We start from the raw sequence: 16125 nt of genomic DNA on the forward strand, positions 1-16125 counted from the left end.
CCTCTAACATGGGAGAAACCAACTATATAAACCAATTAATAACAAAATCAAAGAAACACATCGACAATAATACAATAACAGTAGGGGACTTTAACACCCCCCTCACTGAAATGGACAGATCATCCAAGCCAAAGATCAACAGGAAATAAAGGCATTAAATGACACACTGGGGGCGCCTGGGTGGCTCAGTGGGTTAAGCCGCTGCCTTCAGCTCAGGTCATGATCTCAGGGTCCTGGGATCAAGTCCCGCATCGGGCTCTCTGCTCAGCAGGGAGCCTGCTTCCCTCTCTCTCTGCCTGCCTCTCCATCTACTTGTGATTTCTCTCTGTCAAATAAATAAATAAATAAATAAAATCTTAAAAAAAAAAATGACACACTGGACCAGATGGACATCATAGATATACTCAGAACATTCCATCCCAAAGCAACATAACACACAGTCTTCTCTGTGCACATGGAACATTCTCCAAAATAGATCACATCCTGGGTCACAAATCAGGTCTCAACCAGTACCAAAAGATTGGGATCATTCCCTGCATATTTTCAGACCACAATGCTCTGAAGCTAGAACTCAACCACAAGAGGAAAGTTGGAAAGAACTCAAATGCATGGTGGCTAGAGAGCATCCCACTAAAGAATGAATGGGTCAATGAGGAAATTAAAGAAAAATTGAAAATATTCATGGAAACAAATGAAAATTCAAGCAGAACTGTCCAAAATCTTTGTTGTAACCATCTCTCCTAACAACATACCGGTTAAAATGTAACTTAGGAGAAATTATACTAGTTACCAAGCATGCTTAGATAAAGCCTTAAGAAAAACATGTACTGGCATGTACATGGCCTCTGGGGGAGGACTCCTTGAAGCCAAGCAGCTGGGGATGCCGGCCCGCTCAGGGGGGAATGCCGCCTGCTTCATTTTTCCATTGTCTCCTCTTCCCTGGAGAGCACCAGCAGTTAGTCAGACAATCCTTTCGTTTGGGCTTGCTCACTGTAGGTCACGTGCTACATGACCAGACATGTTTTGCCTTTCTTCTCACGTATGTACAAGACTCATGGTCAATGTGTAGTCTCCTCTGGCTTTGTTGATTGTTACTCACTTTCTAATAAATATGAGACTGAGGAGTTGTTCGGGGCGACAGTCTTTTCTACTGTCGTCCCCAGCTCCCATTCTCTTACAACTGACAAATCAGGTCTCTTGGGGGCACAGCAAAGGCAGTCCTGAGCTGGTGCAGCCACTCTGGGAAACAGTACGGAGGTTCCTCAAAAAGTTGAAAATAGAACTACCCTGGGATGTCTGGGTGGCTCAGTGAGTTAAGCTGCTGCCTTCAGCTCAGGTCATGATCCCAGGGTCCTGGGATTGAGTACCATATCGGGCTCCTTGCTCAGCAGGGAGCCTGCTTCTCTCTCCATCTCTGCCTGACTCTCTGCCTGCTTGTGTGCTCTCTCTCTCTCTCTCTACTTCTCTCTGACAAGTAAATAAATATATAAATAAATAAAATCTTTAAAAAGAAAATAGGGTTACCCTATGACCCAGCAATTGCACTACTGGGTATTTAACCTAAATATACAAACGTAGTGATCTGAAGGGCACGTGCACCCGAATGTTTACAGCAGCAATGTCCACAATAGCCAAACTATGGCAAGAACCTCGATGTCCATCAGCAGATGAATGGATAAAGAAGATATGGCGTATATACACAATGGAATACTAGCAACCATCAAAGAAATGAAATCTTGCCATTTACAATGACGTGGATGGAACCAGAGAGTATTATGCTAAGAGAAATAGGTCAATCAGAGAAAGACCATTATCATATGATCTCTCTGATATGAGGCATTTGAGAGGCAGGGTGAGAGGTTGTGGGGGGTAGGGAGGGAAAAAAATGAAACAAGATGGGATCAGGAGGGAGACAAACCAGAAGAGACTCTTAATCTCAGAAACAAACTGAGCATTGCTAGGGGTGGGAGCGGAGGGAGGGGGTGGCTGGGTGATGGACACTGGAGAGGGTCTGTGCTATGATGAGCGCTGTGAATTGTGTAAGCCTGAGGATTCACAGACCTGTACCCCTGAAGCAAATAATACATTATATGTTAATAAAAAAAAAAGTACAAGTGGGGAAAATGAGATTCCTTTGGGGGCGTAGGGATGGAGTGGAATAGGAATGCAAGGAATCGTAGCTTTTTATTCTAAGCCTTACTGTGCTTTTTTTTTTTTTAAGATTTTATTTATTTATTTGACAGAGAGAGATCACAAGTAGGCAGGGAGGCAGGCAGAGAGAGAGAGGAGGAAGGGACCCTGGGATCAAGACCCGAGCTGAAGGCAGAGGCTTTCACCCACTGAGCCACCCAGGTGTCCCCTTACTGTGCTTTTTTTTTTTTTTCCACTTTACTTTATTTTAAGATTTATTTATTTACTTCAGAGAGTCAGCCTCATGCGGGAGGGGCAGAGAGAGAGGGAGAGAGTCTGGAGGTGACTCTGCCCTGTGCGTGGGCCCAATGCGGGGCTCAATCTCACAACCCTGAGATCACGACCTGAACTGAAACAAAGACTCAGATGCCTAACCGACTGAGCCACCCAGATGCCCCAGCCCTACTGTGCTTTTTAATTTTCAAAACATGTCTGGGGGTAATTTCAGAAAAAAAAAAATTTAAACACTGCAAGTATGCATTATATAGAAAAATCAATTTTCAACGCCTGACATGAAAGAAGACTCAACAAATGTTAGTTAGCTCTGATTGCACTGCAATCAAATATAAGTGCAATTATTTTAGAAGGTGCCATTATACATCATCAGTAAATATTTGCAAAGGGGCCAAATGCAGAAAGTAGGCTTTTCAAAAGAGCTCTGCTTCAAAAGATGATACAATGTTCATGCTTTTGATTTGTTTCTCACTGAGTGAAATGGAGGCACAAAGTCAGAAAAAAGAAATCAAACATTGCAAGCTCCCGAGGAATCCCACACAACCACAGATAGTCCTTTTCCATTATTTCCCTGAGTATGGTACAGGCATTCCTGAGGCTGCATTACCTTAATTTTTAAAAAGATTTTATTTATTTATTCAACAGAGAGAGACAGAGCACAAGCAGAGGGAGCAGGAGGCAGAGGGAGAAGCAGACTCCTTGCTGAGCAGGGAGTCCAATGTAGGACTCAATCCCAGGACCCCAGGATCATGACCTGAGCTTAAGGCAGAGGCTTATTCAACTGAGTCACCAGGGTTCCCACTCCCTTTCTTTGAACTTAACCCAATATATCATTTTGATGTTGATCGTACTCAAGGGTTGGCAAATATTGCCTCATCTTATAAATAAATTTTTATTGGAACCCAGCCCATCACTTACATATTGTCTATGGCTGTGTTCTCACCATAGCAGCAGAGTAGTTGGCTCCAACAGCCAAAAATACTTACTCTTTGGCCCTTTACAGAAAAAGTTTGCTGACCTCTGACCTAATCTGCCTGAAAATGAAAATACTGATGTGTATAAGATATTGAAATAGAAGGTGTGCTGTGTCTTTTGGCTGTCCTGCTAGTCTGGGGTGGTGATTTGAATACGCCGATATGTTTTCTCCTTTGCTCCCAACTTAATCAAGAGATGAATCATGACACCACCACACTGTGAGACATCACCTTGTTCTCTAAGACCTGCGGTCCTTAGAGTTCATTACAGTTATGAAAGCATTGGAAAAACGCAAGCACTCTCCCTGAGGCCTCACTGACCCTTACTATCAGGGGACATTTATTAAATTAAATCAGATCCTCACAGAAATAAGTCCTCTCCTCTTAAAGGCACATCCCTCTCGTGATGCCCTTCTTGCGAATGTGCCATTCTCTGTCCCGTGGTGAAGTCCCTCCCATATGCCTTGACTCTCCCATAGGACTCCAGGGACCTCGCGGGTATAATCTTTGTCTCATTCATTTTTATATGTTCCCAATGCGCTCAACCCCACCTCCTTAAGCATGAATACAAGTTGAATCTTCAAAGTTACCGTTTCCTTTCTTTTCACGAGTAACAATAGTCTATTCTTCGGAAGCATGTGTTGTTTAATTCATTCAGAAACGGGGTCATTGAGTCTCAGGTGGCTCTAAGGTCACAGCAGTCCCCATCAGCAAACCAAAGCCTAGGTCTACAACTGCCGCAAGGTTAGGAAATCAAAACCTGAGGACGACCCATCATGACAGCTAACTAGGCTCTTCCAGGTCAGGCCATGCTTAAACTATAGCCAATCAAATCATTTGCTTGCTTTGCTCTGCCTTTGCCGGGTCAGTCTTTGCCCTGCCTCCTGTCCGTGCAGCGCTCCTAACTGCTTCCCACATGGCAAGCTCTCATGAATTGGTTTTTGCTCACATCAACTCTTGAAGGTTTTCCTATGCCCCAGCTTATCTTTAACACGACCCAAAGGCATCTTCATTAGCCTAACTTCATTTCATGTTTTAGGGAAGTTTCAGATCGGTTTTCCCATGGTTGTAATTTGCCTCGTGGTCATTAGACAGCTCTGAGGGTAAGGACATTGCATGAGAGTAGTTTCCCTGGAGAGAGAAGAGACTGGTTCACTGACCAGAGACTGCCCAGATGGCCTCCTCTGCTTGCTGTGCATTCTCGGAGATGTTATAAATAATGACGTCACACTCCAGGAGGCGCATGAGAAGGTCTTCTCGAGAGATGGTCTGAAAAAAGAGAATTGAGAGTCATTTGTTGAAAGGAGCTAACCTTCATTTCATATTTAGCCGGAATGACAATTTCCAAATTAGATATACTGCGGATGAAGTGTCCTACAGGAAACATTTGCAGGATGTCTATTTAAAATGAAATTTTGGCTCTCTTCTGTGTGTAGTTTCCAAGTAACAAATAAGTTTATGAAAAATAGCTGGGAACAGATGATTAAAAAATTGCATAATGATCTTAGGTACTATTTCTGCATGCTATTTACACCCCGATTCAGAAGGGAAGAATTACAACACACTGAAAGAAAATGTGTGAGGCATTTGAAATTAACTCCAACTCTTTGTGAGATTATTCAAGCCATTATATATCATGAGCTACTCACAAGTGTTGATGAGTGATTAATGCAGATTGTTTCAGAATCCTCAAGATGGAATTAATCGGTCCTCTTTGTAGATGTAAGGTGCCTTATTACAGCTGACAGTTGGGAATATTTTAAAAAATACAGAAACTTTTAATGGGTAAAAATATAAAATTCTTACATTAGACAAAGTAACTTTGGTGATCACCATGTTTGAAATAGTTATTCCTTCCTGTGTGGATGTTGGTATGTTTCCTAGGAGTGCCCTACAGTGGGCGGGTATTATGATAACCATCAGAGGACCCTGCCTTTCCAAATCAGGATTTCCATTGGCTGTTAGTCCAGTTATCCTGAGAATCAGATAATCCCCACAGTTCCTTGACCACTTGCATTAAAGCAGAACATTTCAGACCAGACGTGACCTCTTACCACATAACTTGGTTAAAGAACAGAAGCAAAGTGAATGCCTTTCCAGAGAGAGAGAGGACCTGGACAGGGTTCATGCTCCCATTAAAACCCACAGCACAGCCAGCTAGTTTCCCCAGCCTGGTTCCCTAAGTCCCTTGGAGTCCCCCCGGTACTCATTTCCGAGGGCTGCTATCACTTAGGGTCACACATTGAGTGGTTTAAACAACAGACATGCATGTCCCATAGTCTGTTTGTGACTGTGAGACTCCAGACTGTTGCCTCCTTCCTGCCAGCCTGAGAATGAAATCACCCTCAAGGGGAGGCAGAGCCCAGGAAGGGGCAGAAAAAGCAACAGCAGCCCCTGGATCACGCCAGCCCTGAAACTGCATCTTCTTTAAGAGACTGCCAGCCACATAAACTGAAGAATTTCCTTATTTATTAAGCCAGTTTGCGTTGCCGCATTTCCCTAGTGCTTACAGACCTGAACAGCCCAGACTGATGCAGAGAGCAGGGTTCTTAAAGAGTCTAAAAGACAGAGGGGTTTTGCAGAGGAGCATGGTAAATTTAATTTGGGGCATATTGATTCAGATGTGCCATCAGGGCTTTCTGGGGGCAGGGATGGTCATTATAGGGCAGTTGGATTTGGATGTCAACAGGGCAGGTGGCAGATGTGAAAGACATTGGTTCCTGTTGGGGAGCTGAAGCCGCAGGCCTGGATGAGATTGAGGAAGGACATCCATTAGGAGAAAGGAGGGGGCTCTGGGGAAAACCGCATTTAACGGGAGCCTCAGATGCACAAGAGAAGCCAGGTTATGAAGGCTGAGGAAGGAGGAAGGAGACTGACTCCCAAGAAACCAGGAAGACAGGACTTTGGGAATTTCGAGCTCCCTGGTGACACTTGCCAGGCATTTCCTGTGATGTGGTGGGGGCACCTTCTGGCAGGTGGGACTCACAGGCCATGAATGCAGGAGTGAGGCTGGCAAATGTAGCAGTGGTGGCCTGGGGCTAGGGCCAGAGAAAGAGGACGGTAGCCAGCAGGGAGGCCACATATGGTATTTTTGACTCTTGGAAAGATGGGAGCGTGAAGCACGTGGATAGGTGGAAAGAAAGAAGCCGGTGGTGAGCAAAGCCCCTGGAGAGTGTGAAAATGGGTAAGTGGTGGAGAAAGTTCCCTCAGAGGGCAGGAGGGGACTCATTCATTCCATCTCACAAGTGTTTACTGAGGGCTACTTTCTGCCAGTCAATGTGCTTGGGGCCAAAGATGCACAAATGAGTAGGAGAAGTGAGGTGTCTGTTCTCAAGGGGGTGAGAGTCATAGTCTGGGCCACCCAGCGATGACAGACAATAACCATAAAGTGTGACAAGTGTGATGATGTAGGCAGGTAAAGATGCTATGGGAGTACAAGAAAAGAGCTCAGTATTGAAACAAGGAGTGTAGAAGTAGAAATCACTGAGAGCTTCCTGGAGGAGGTGGCATCCGGAGTCAAACCCTGATGGATAAATAGGACTGGGTGGGTTGGAAGAGGAAAGGCTGTTGCACGGTGCAGTGTCTTCAAAGCTGTAGGTAGGGCCTGAAGAGCGGCCGGTGCGGTGATGAGAGAGACACCCCTCTCAGAAGTACATAAATATCCAGGATGAGGGTTGAGTAGCATGGGTCACGGGGGAAGCAGTAAAACTGCTACAGAAATGTAAAGATGGGTGGAAATTCAGATGGACACGCTAATGCTTTGGTAAGTCTTGACTTTAAACTGAACACGTTTTTCTCTTCTCCATTCTTGAAGCTTCCCCCTCCCCTTCACTTGTTTTTCTGTAGAATCCTGTCCCGGGAACTGGGTATTCATACTGACAACCCACTGACCTCAACTTACATTTAGTAACAAGACTCGGATGGCTGGCGCCAGTGTTAGTCAGGAGACCTCCTTGAAGGCGGCGGGAGCGAGGCTGCCAGCACTAACCAGATTCTTATTGAAACCATAGATCCTGTGCGGCTTCCAGTCGGCGACGAGAGAAGAATGAGGCACAAACAAATCAGCGGCCAGAGATTGGGCGCAGGGGACAACAGTCGGAAAGGACTGCGGCCACGAGCAACTCCACAGTCTCACTTTTATTAGATAGAAACAATAGCCAATAGAAGGATTGATGAAGGTCAAACGTTAATCGCATCTTGCAGACCAGCAAGAAGGAGGATAAAGTTTATAGTTAAACAAGCACATTCAAAGGACTCATCTAACTAACTAACAGCGGGAGCTTCTGGGAAGAGAAAGGAGCAACAACGGAACAGGGAAGCAGGTGGTTTTCGTTCCATCATGAGCTGACTGGGCGTTCCGGGCTGCCCGGCTTCTGTGAAGGGGCGGCATTCCGAGCCTGAGCGAGCCGGGTATCCCCAGCGGCCCAGCTTCACGGTCGTATATTGTCCTTCTCCCCAAAGACCTGTTGCCAGTCTATGTATTTAAGGCCATATCTAAATGTGCTTGGTAACTAGTGAAATCCTCCAGGGGTTACAGTTTAAGTAACACATTGTTCCGAGGGGCAGCAGCAATCCTGTGTTTTCTTATAAAAGTGGGTCTACAGTATTCGTTTTCCCCCCAAGTTTTTATTTAAATTCCAGTTAGTTAGCATGCAGTGTCATATTAGCTTCAGGTATAGAATTTAGAATAGAATATAGAATAGAATATAGAATTTATAAGAGATATATAGAATTTACAAGGTATAGAATTTATAAGGAATTTATAAGTATAGATATAGAATTTATAAGGTATAGAATTTAGAATAGAATATAGAATAGAATATAGAATTTATAAGAATCACTTATATAAAATACGCAGGGCTCATCCTAACACGTGTCCTGATACCCATCATCCATCTAGCCCACCCCCCCATTGCCCATCTAGGAACCCTCATTTTGTTCTTTATTATTGAGAGTCTCTTATGGTTTGCTTTCCCACACTCTTTTTTTTTTCCCTTGCTGTATGTTCATGTGTTTTGTTTCCTAAATCTGAACTATATGTGAAATCGTTCAGTATTTAGTCTATGAATGTCTTATTTCACTTAGCATAGTATCGTGTAGTTCCATCCACGTTGTTGCAAATGGCAAGATGTCATTCTTTTTGATGGCACAGTAATATTTCATGTAGATACACCACATCTTCTTTACCCATTCGCCCATCGATGGACATGTGGGCTCTTTCCAGTTTGGCTATTGTAGACATTGCTGCTATGAACCCTGGGGTGCAGGTGCCCCTTTGAATCAGCATTTTTGGATCCTTTGGGTAAACACCGAGTAGTGCACTTCCTGGCTCGTAGGGTAACTTTTTGAGGAGCCTCCATACTGTTTTCCAGAGTGGTTGCACCAGCTTGCATTCCCACAATAGTAACAAGAGGGTTCCCCTTTCTCTGCATGTTTGCCAACATCTGTTGTTTCCTAACTTGTTAATTTTAGCCAGTCTGACACATGTGAAGTGAGACCTTATTGTGATTTTCATCGGAATGGCCCTGATGATGACTGATGCTCAGCATCTTTTCACATGTCCCTTAGCCATCTGTATGCTGTCTTCAGAAAAAGGTCTATTGATGTCTTCTGCCCATTTTCTAACTGGAAGGGTCTGAGTTGTGAAGGCATTAGCCTGCTTCAGCCTCCTTTGCCCGACAAAGTAATAAAATGATTGTTCCTCTTTATCCCCCAACTCCGTCTTCATGTTATACTTCAGCTCCAGAGCAGAGGAGGGTTTTTGACAAGAGCAGCACTGTTTCTCAGTAAGACAGTAACATACTGATGTGTTATTATGGAGTGGTTTATTACCAAAGGAGGTTTCTCTTCCACCCGCCATGGCCTGGGGTTGTTGGGTAATGTAGAGTTGAATGCATTATTTTTATTTTTATTTTTTTTGAAGATTTTATTTATTTATTTGACAGACAGAGATCACAAGTAGGCAGAGAAGCAGGCAGAGAGAGAGGGGTAAGCAGGCTCCCTGCTGAGCAGAGAGCCTGATGCGGGGCTCGATCCCAGGACACTGAGATCATGACCTGAGCTGAAGGCAGAGGCTTAACCCACTGAGCCACCCAGGCACCCTTAGGGTTGGATGCATTTTAAACACAGTTTAGAAATTTTTTTTTTTTTTTAAGCTGGTGCCCAAGGGAGAAGGAGAGAGAGAATCTTTTTTTTTTTTTTTTTTAAAGATTTTATTATTTATTTGACAGAGAGAGAAATCACAAGTAGGCAGAGAGTCAGGCAGAGAGAGAGAGAGAAGCAGGCTCCCGCTGAGCAGAGAGCCCGATTCGGGGGCTCGATCCCAGGACACTGAGATCATGACCTGAGCCGAAGGCAGCGGCTTAATCCACTGAGCCACCCAGGCGCCCCCGGAGAGAGAGAATCTTAAGCAGGCTCTGCACACAGCATGGAGCCCAGTGAGGGGCTCGATCACACAATGCTGACTCATGACCCGAGCCGAAATCAAGAGTTGGATGCTTAACCGAGCCACCCAGGTGCCCCAAGGCTAGAAATTTTATAGTCTGAAAGTCTAGATTAGATCCACCCCTTCCAAGAATATCGAATTTAAATGCTTTGTTTGTAAAGGCACACATTTGTTCTCCATGGTTGTTCTCCATCAGAGGACAAAGGCCTACTTCCACCTGCCCCTCACTTTCTCCCACTCCCAAGTTTGCAGAAGAGAGAGGAAGCAAAGACTAAGAGTGTACCATGAAGGTGTGGGAGCTCGAGGCGGCTCTGCCCTTGGTTTACTCTTAGCAACAGCCACCTAGACTTACAGTGTATGTCTCCACGGCAAAGTCAGGCTGAACACTTTCGAGCTTGGAGAGTGTGCCCACAATCTGGAAGGTGCCTTCCTTAAGTTTGACTGATGAGGCTTCCGGCAGGGCTGACTTATTTTCTTCGTCTTCTTCCTCTTCTTCCGTAATTTCTTCAAGGGAAGCCCCAACGACGCAGTTAGACAGAAACTGCAAGAAAACATAAACGTACTAAGAAACAACAAAGAACAGTGTATAATGAGGGCTGTACACTGGTAGCTCGCTGAAGTTAACACTAACTGAGAGACACAGCAAAGTGCGTGCTCTCACAACATTCTATTTTATAGAGGAGGAACCCTGGCTCAGAGAGCTTAAAGCATGTAGCAAGGGTATTGCCCTGCTCTGGCAATAAGCAGGGAAGGGCTGCAGTCACCATGTTGGTCTTGCCTAATAGAAATGGAGTAATGTCATGCTATCCACTCTGGTGAATTAAACTGGCTAGTAGCCCCATGAACAGAAGTAAAAGGAAACCAGTGAAATGAATATAGTCATGTTTTATTTAACCCAACGGGTTAAAAATATTCCTAATTTCACAAGAAATCCATATAAAAATTACTAATAAGATCTTCTATCTTCCTTTTTACTTATACTCAGTCTCAGGGTCAAGAGATCCAGCCCTCCACCAGGCATGGAGCCTGCTTAAGATTCTCTCTCTCTTTCTCTCGCCCTCTGCCCCACTCTGCTCCCCTTGCTAGCTTGTGCTCTCTCTCTCAAAAGACGAAAAAAATCAGGTTGGTGAAGTTTTATTTCTTATCTTACAGAAGTTATCCTTCGGAGTCATTTATGCAATGTTAAAGAGTTTCATGGGGCGCCTGGGTGGCTCAGTGGTTAAGCCACTGCCTTCGGCTTGGGTCATGATCCCAGGGTCCTGGGATCGAGCCCCGCATCGGGCTCTCTGCTCAGTGGGGAGCCTGCTTCCTCCTCTCTCTCTCTGCCTGCCTCTCTGCCTATTTGTGATCTCTGTCTGTCAAATAAATAAATAAAATCTTAAAAAAAAAAAAAGAGTTTCATATATGTGTGTATACTTAATATAAATTATTTGCATGTAAGTAAGAATGATTTTATTGTAATTTACATGTTAAACGTATGTAAGCAATCATGACATTATCATATCATACCTTGGGAGGAAAACACAGAAAAAACCCAAACAAACTGGAAGTCCCACCTCATTTATTTTGGTAACAGTCATTTTACATAAGTAACCCAGGCTTGTCAGGTTCAACCACTTATGGGAATACATTTCTTCTAAGTATATCATATATATTTTCATGTTTCTCTCAGACATACATATTCCGGGGCACCTGGGTAGCTCAGTGGTTGAGCATTTGCCTTCAGCTTGGGTCATGATCCCAGATTCCTGGGATCAAGCCCCGCAATGGGCTCCCTGCTCAGTGGAGAACCTGTTTCTCCCTCTGCCTGCCATTCTCCTCCTGCTTGTGCTCCCCCTCTCTGACAGATAAATAAATAAAATCTTTTTTAAAAGTTAAAAAATACACATTCCATTTTATTACCCCATTTCACAGTCGAGGACACTGATGCCCAGCTGTAAGGAGCTTGCCCAAGACTGCATGGGCAGGGAGGGGTACAACTGTACCTCTGATCCCCAAAACAGGACATGGACCATAACCCCCACCCTCCTCCCTCCCAGGGGACGTGTTGGGGAGTGGGGGCAGGGGAGCAGCTGGCCTCGCCCAGCTGGGCAGGAGCCTGAAGACTAGAGACCCAGCCGCCATCTCTTTTATATACTTCATATTCCCACTCCTGCATGGCTTGGTATGGAGAACAGAAATTCCCTAAAATTTCCGAACTGGAACCCAGGTCAGTCAAGGAATAACAGAAACATTCTGTTACCAATAAGCTTTTGGAAAAGATCTCTACAAACTAAAAGAAAGCTTTTGTTCTAAAAACATTGTGCTGTAAAAAAAAAAAAAAAAAAAAAAAAAATAGCCAGAGTTCAAAAGGGGGTAAAGAAAAAGTTTAAATTCTCTTGCCTCCCACCGTCCTAATCTCAATCAGGTCACCTCCCTTTTTAAATAATCAAGAGGGGCACCTGGGTGGGTCAGGGGGTTAAGCCTCTGACTCTTGATTTCAGCTCAGGTCATGATCTCAGGGTGGTGAGATCGAGGCCCCCAAGGGGCTCTGTGATGTGTAGGGAGTCGGGCTTGTTCCTCTCCCTTACATTTCCCCACAGCACCCCCCCCCCTCCTCTGTGTGTGATTCCCCTTCGTTAAATTTATGCAGAAAGTGGGTGGGGCACCAGAGAGCTGCTGAGCAGGGCCACCTTCAGACTTTCATGGGTCCTTTCCTCCAAGAAAAAAAATAAATACTAAAAATTCTATTTCATGATTGTATTGCCAGGAAGACCCACCGTCTTTGACTCTAAAATCTCATTTGTTTCCTTCTGAAACAAATGGCGTTTGTGGGCCGCCAAGTCTAAAGGGTCCTGGGCCCTGTGCCTGCTGTCCCGGTGTGATTCCCCGCACGCTCACCTCTCTGTCCTCTGACTCCCACTCAGAACGTCTGCCTTGGAGCTTGCCTTTGAATCAGCTCCTCCAGCTTGATGCTCATCCTGGGGTGTGAGGGTAAGGGCCATAGAGAGGCAGAGAGCGACCAAGAATCTCAAGCAGACTCTCTTCTGAGCACAGAGCCCTACGGGGGGCTTGATCCCATGACCCTGAGCGGAAATCAAGAGTTGGAGGCTCAAACGACTGGACCACTCACGTGCCCCTACTCTGAGACATTTTCTGCACACAGATCATCTCTATCGATCTACCTACGTATCTTCTCTATATCTGTATCTTTTTGAAAGACATAAATCCCTTCATACTACATCTGTCTTTTTAAAGTTTTTTTAAAAAATTTTATTTATTTGTCAGAGAGAGATCACACATAGGCAGAGAGGCAGGCAGAGAGAGAAGGGGAAGCAGGCTTCCCAGTGAGCAGAGAGCCAGATGTGAGGTCCGATACCAGGAACCTGAGACCATGACCCGAGCCGAAGGCAGAGACAACCCACTGAGCCACCCAGGTGCCCCTAAAGCTTCCTTTCTTTAAATACACATATTTTGTTATTTATTTTTTGCCTATTGTACTCTTTTTTTTTTTAAGATTTATTTATTTATTTGACAGAGAGAGACTACAAGTAGGCAGTGAGGCAGGCAGAGAGAGAGAGAGGAGGAAGCAGGCTCCCTGCTGAGCAGAGAGCCCGATGCGGGACTCAATCCCAGGACCCTGAGATCATGACCTGAGCCGAAGGCAGCGGCTTAACCCACTGAGCCACCCAGGCACCCTGCCTATTGTACTCTTGTCCTTTCTCTGCCCCCTCCCTTGCTTTTCTAGTCCTGTGGGAGATGTATCATGTATTTTTAGTCTCTCGTAGTAGATACTTATCACATACAATGTACACACTGCTAAAAAATAAAACTGAACAGAGAACATTAGAAGATCTAATTGGCTTTATTAAGTGATTCATGAATTCAGCAGAAATCCCATCTTGCAAGCAGAGGGGAGCCCAGAGAAGCCGCACAGAATGGAAGGTTTTTATGAGGAGGAGGGTGGGGTGAGGAGTTATTAGCAAAAAAAGATTGTTTTAGCAAGGTCACCTTCCCTTAGGGGAGTGGGGGGGGTCGTTATGCAAATTACTTCATCTTCCTCTGGGGAATGGAGAGAGCCCTGTGACAGACAACCTCATTGATGCCCTGCAGAGAATTTTAGATGATTGTATAAAATTCCACTCCGGGAGAGACTGAAATTAAGTCCTGGTTTGCTGTCCTGGCAAATGACTCCTCCTTGAGCCTCCTAGCTTCCTTTCTCACAACACCATCACAAATATTACCATATATATTGTTGCATGCCATATATACAGTATTACTATTTTTATATATAAATAATCTAAATCTATATATTTTTAAAAGATTTTTACTTATTTGACAGAAATCACAAGGAGGCAGAGAGGCAGGCAGAGAGAGGTGGAAGCAGGCCCCCTGCTGAGCAGAAAGTCCGATGTGGAGTTTCATCCCAGGACCCTGGGAGAACGACCTGAGCCGAAGGCAGAGGCTTTAACCCACTGAGCCACCCAGGTGCCCCTAAATCTATATATCTTTTGACTGATCTTTAGATGGTACTGGATGGAGTAGTGGCCCCCTACTCCCCATCCCCATTTGGAAATAGGGTCTTTGCAGCTGGAATCAAATTAAAATGAGGTCATACTGGATTAGAATGGGCTCTAATCCAAAGGTCGGTGTCCTAAAAACAGGGAAATTCGGACACAGAGAGAATTGCGGGAAACACCATGGGAAGACAGAGGCAGAGATTGGAGTGATGAGTCTACAAGCCAAAGGATGCAAGAATTGCTGGCAAGTGCCAAAAACTACGAGAGAGACAGAGAGAGAGAGAGAGAGAGAGAGAGAGAGAGAGAGGTGTGCAGCAGAAATCTTCCTCGCAGCTTTTAAAAGGAACCAGCCTTGCCAACACTTTGATTTTGGGCTTCTGGCCTCCAGAATCAAGACAGAATACACCCCGTGGTTTTAAGCCATGAAGCTTGTGGTACGTTGTTGACCGCAGCCCTAGGAAACCAGTAGAGATGGTATGCACTGCAGCCACATCCTATTCTCGGTAGCATGTGTTGTCTGCAAATGGGATCCTTAGCCCCCCCAAGTCTGCCCAGGGTGAGGACACACGTCTGTGCTGCTCCAGAGGGGAGAACGGAGGTGAACGAGTCCCGGCCAGGGAGATGATAAAATTATGGCTTCCTTGTGACTACTGCGTATTTTCCGACGAACGGTCTCAGGACCCTCTTTCGGAACATCCTCGTTCCCCAGGGCTAACGACGGGGGGTGGGGGAGTTCGGTGGGACTCAGGGCCCCACACAGTGCCTGGCACATAAACAAAACGTGCCTCAAACGACCCTCCACACGCACGTGGAAGGGACGGAAGAACCAACATGCTGAGCCTCGCTTTCCTTTCGTGGTTGGGGAGGACGCCGCGCCCGACCGGCGAGCGCCGAGCACCTGGGCTTCCAGGGGCGCCCCGCGTGCAGACTGCGCCCAGGACGAGGGACCCTCCTTCAGGGGAGGCCCTGCAGCGCCCCGCGGCGCAGACCCTCGCTGGGTTCGGGGGCTCGGGCACCCCGGGGCGGGGGCCTGGCAGCTGGGGACTGGGGCTCTCTGTAGTCCGACCCGCCGCCGCTCACCTTCCCGATGTTCCCGCTGCTGTAGGAATCCAGCAGGTTTATAAACACCCTCTGGATCCGGCTAACTTTCTCCGTGGCTGCAGCAGTACCCTCTTCCTCAGCCATGGTGGGAGCAGCCCTGGTTGCTAAGGAGAAAGCGTCCCTCTGGTTGCCAAGGAGGTGGGGCGGGGGCTGGCCCTCCGGGGGAGGGGCCTACAACGCGGGGCGTGGCGTTCCGCGGCGGGGGCGGGGCTCGGCCGGGGCAGGGGCGGGGCGTTCCCTGGGCGGGGGCGGGGCGTTCCCTGGGCGGGGGCGGGCCTCACCCGGGCCTTGGGGCAGCGTTGTCTCCCCAGCAGGGCGCTCTCTGGCTGCACGCGTGGTACTCTCTGGCCGGGGCAGTCCGCTTTCGGAGCCTCCCCGGCCCGGACGCCGGGGCCACGTGACCGCTGCTCCCTGTCATCTCTTTCATTCCGAAACTGGAAACGCGCCCCAGGGTTCACGAGACCCGGGGGACTGAAAAGAACTGCTGCACCGGGAAAGCCCGAAGCCCATTCCCTTGTGGGATGGTCCGCCCGGGCGGACGTGACAGTCCTGCTGCGCCGAGAGCAGCTGCCGCCGTGGAGTTCTGGGTCCCGGACGCCGGAATGACAGCGTGCGTGGCCCGCACGGTGCAGCCAGTCGCTGCTCGGTCTGTGGGGCTCGGCGGGCTCGGGGGCTGTTAGGA

General features: G+C 46.7%; 1 protein-coding gene across 3 annotated transcripts in view; it reads right to left on the reverse strand.

Annotated features, from left to right (window-relative positions):
• Window positions 1–15572, reverse strand: part of AK7 (adenylate kinase 7) — a 76342-nt gene extending 60770 nt beyond the window's left edge. For 2 of the 3 annotated variants that reach the window (XM_082733229.1, XM_082733228.1), the window contains exons 1-3: window positions 15423–15572; window positions 10196–10384; window positions 4559–4667 (exon numbers count right to left, since the gene is read on the reverse strand). In XM_082733229.1, the coding sequence (XP_082589355.1) occupies window positions 4559–4667; window positions 10196–10384; window positions 15423–15527 (403 nt within the window). In that variant the 5' untranslated portion in view covers window positions 15528–15572. Of the gene's footprint in view, window positions 1–4558; window positions 4668–7299; window positions 7527–10195; window positions 10385–15422 lie in introns of those variants that run through there. The other variant, XM_082733230.1, reaches the window with a different exon arrangement.
• Between the last annotated feature and the right edge of the window lie 553 nt (window positions 15573–16125).

The sequence above is a fragment of the Mustela nivalis genome (genome assembly GCF_964662115.1).
Source record: "Mustela nivalis genome assembly, chromosome: 6".
NCBI lineage: Eukaryota > Metazoa > Chordata > Mammalia > Carnivora > Mustelidae > Mustela > Mustela nivalis.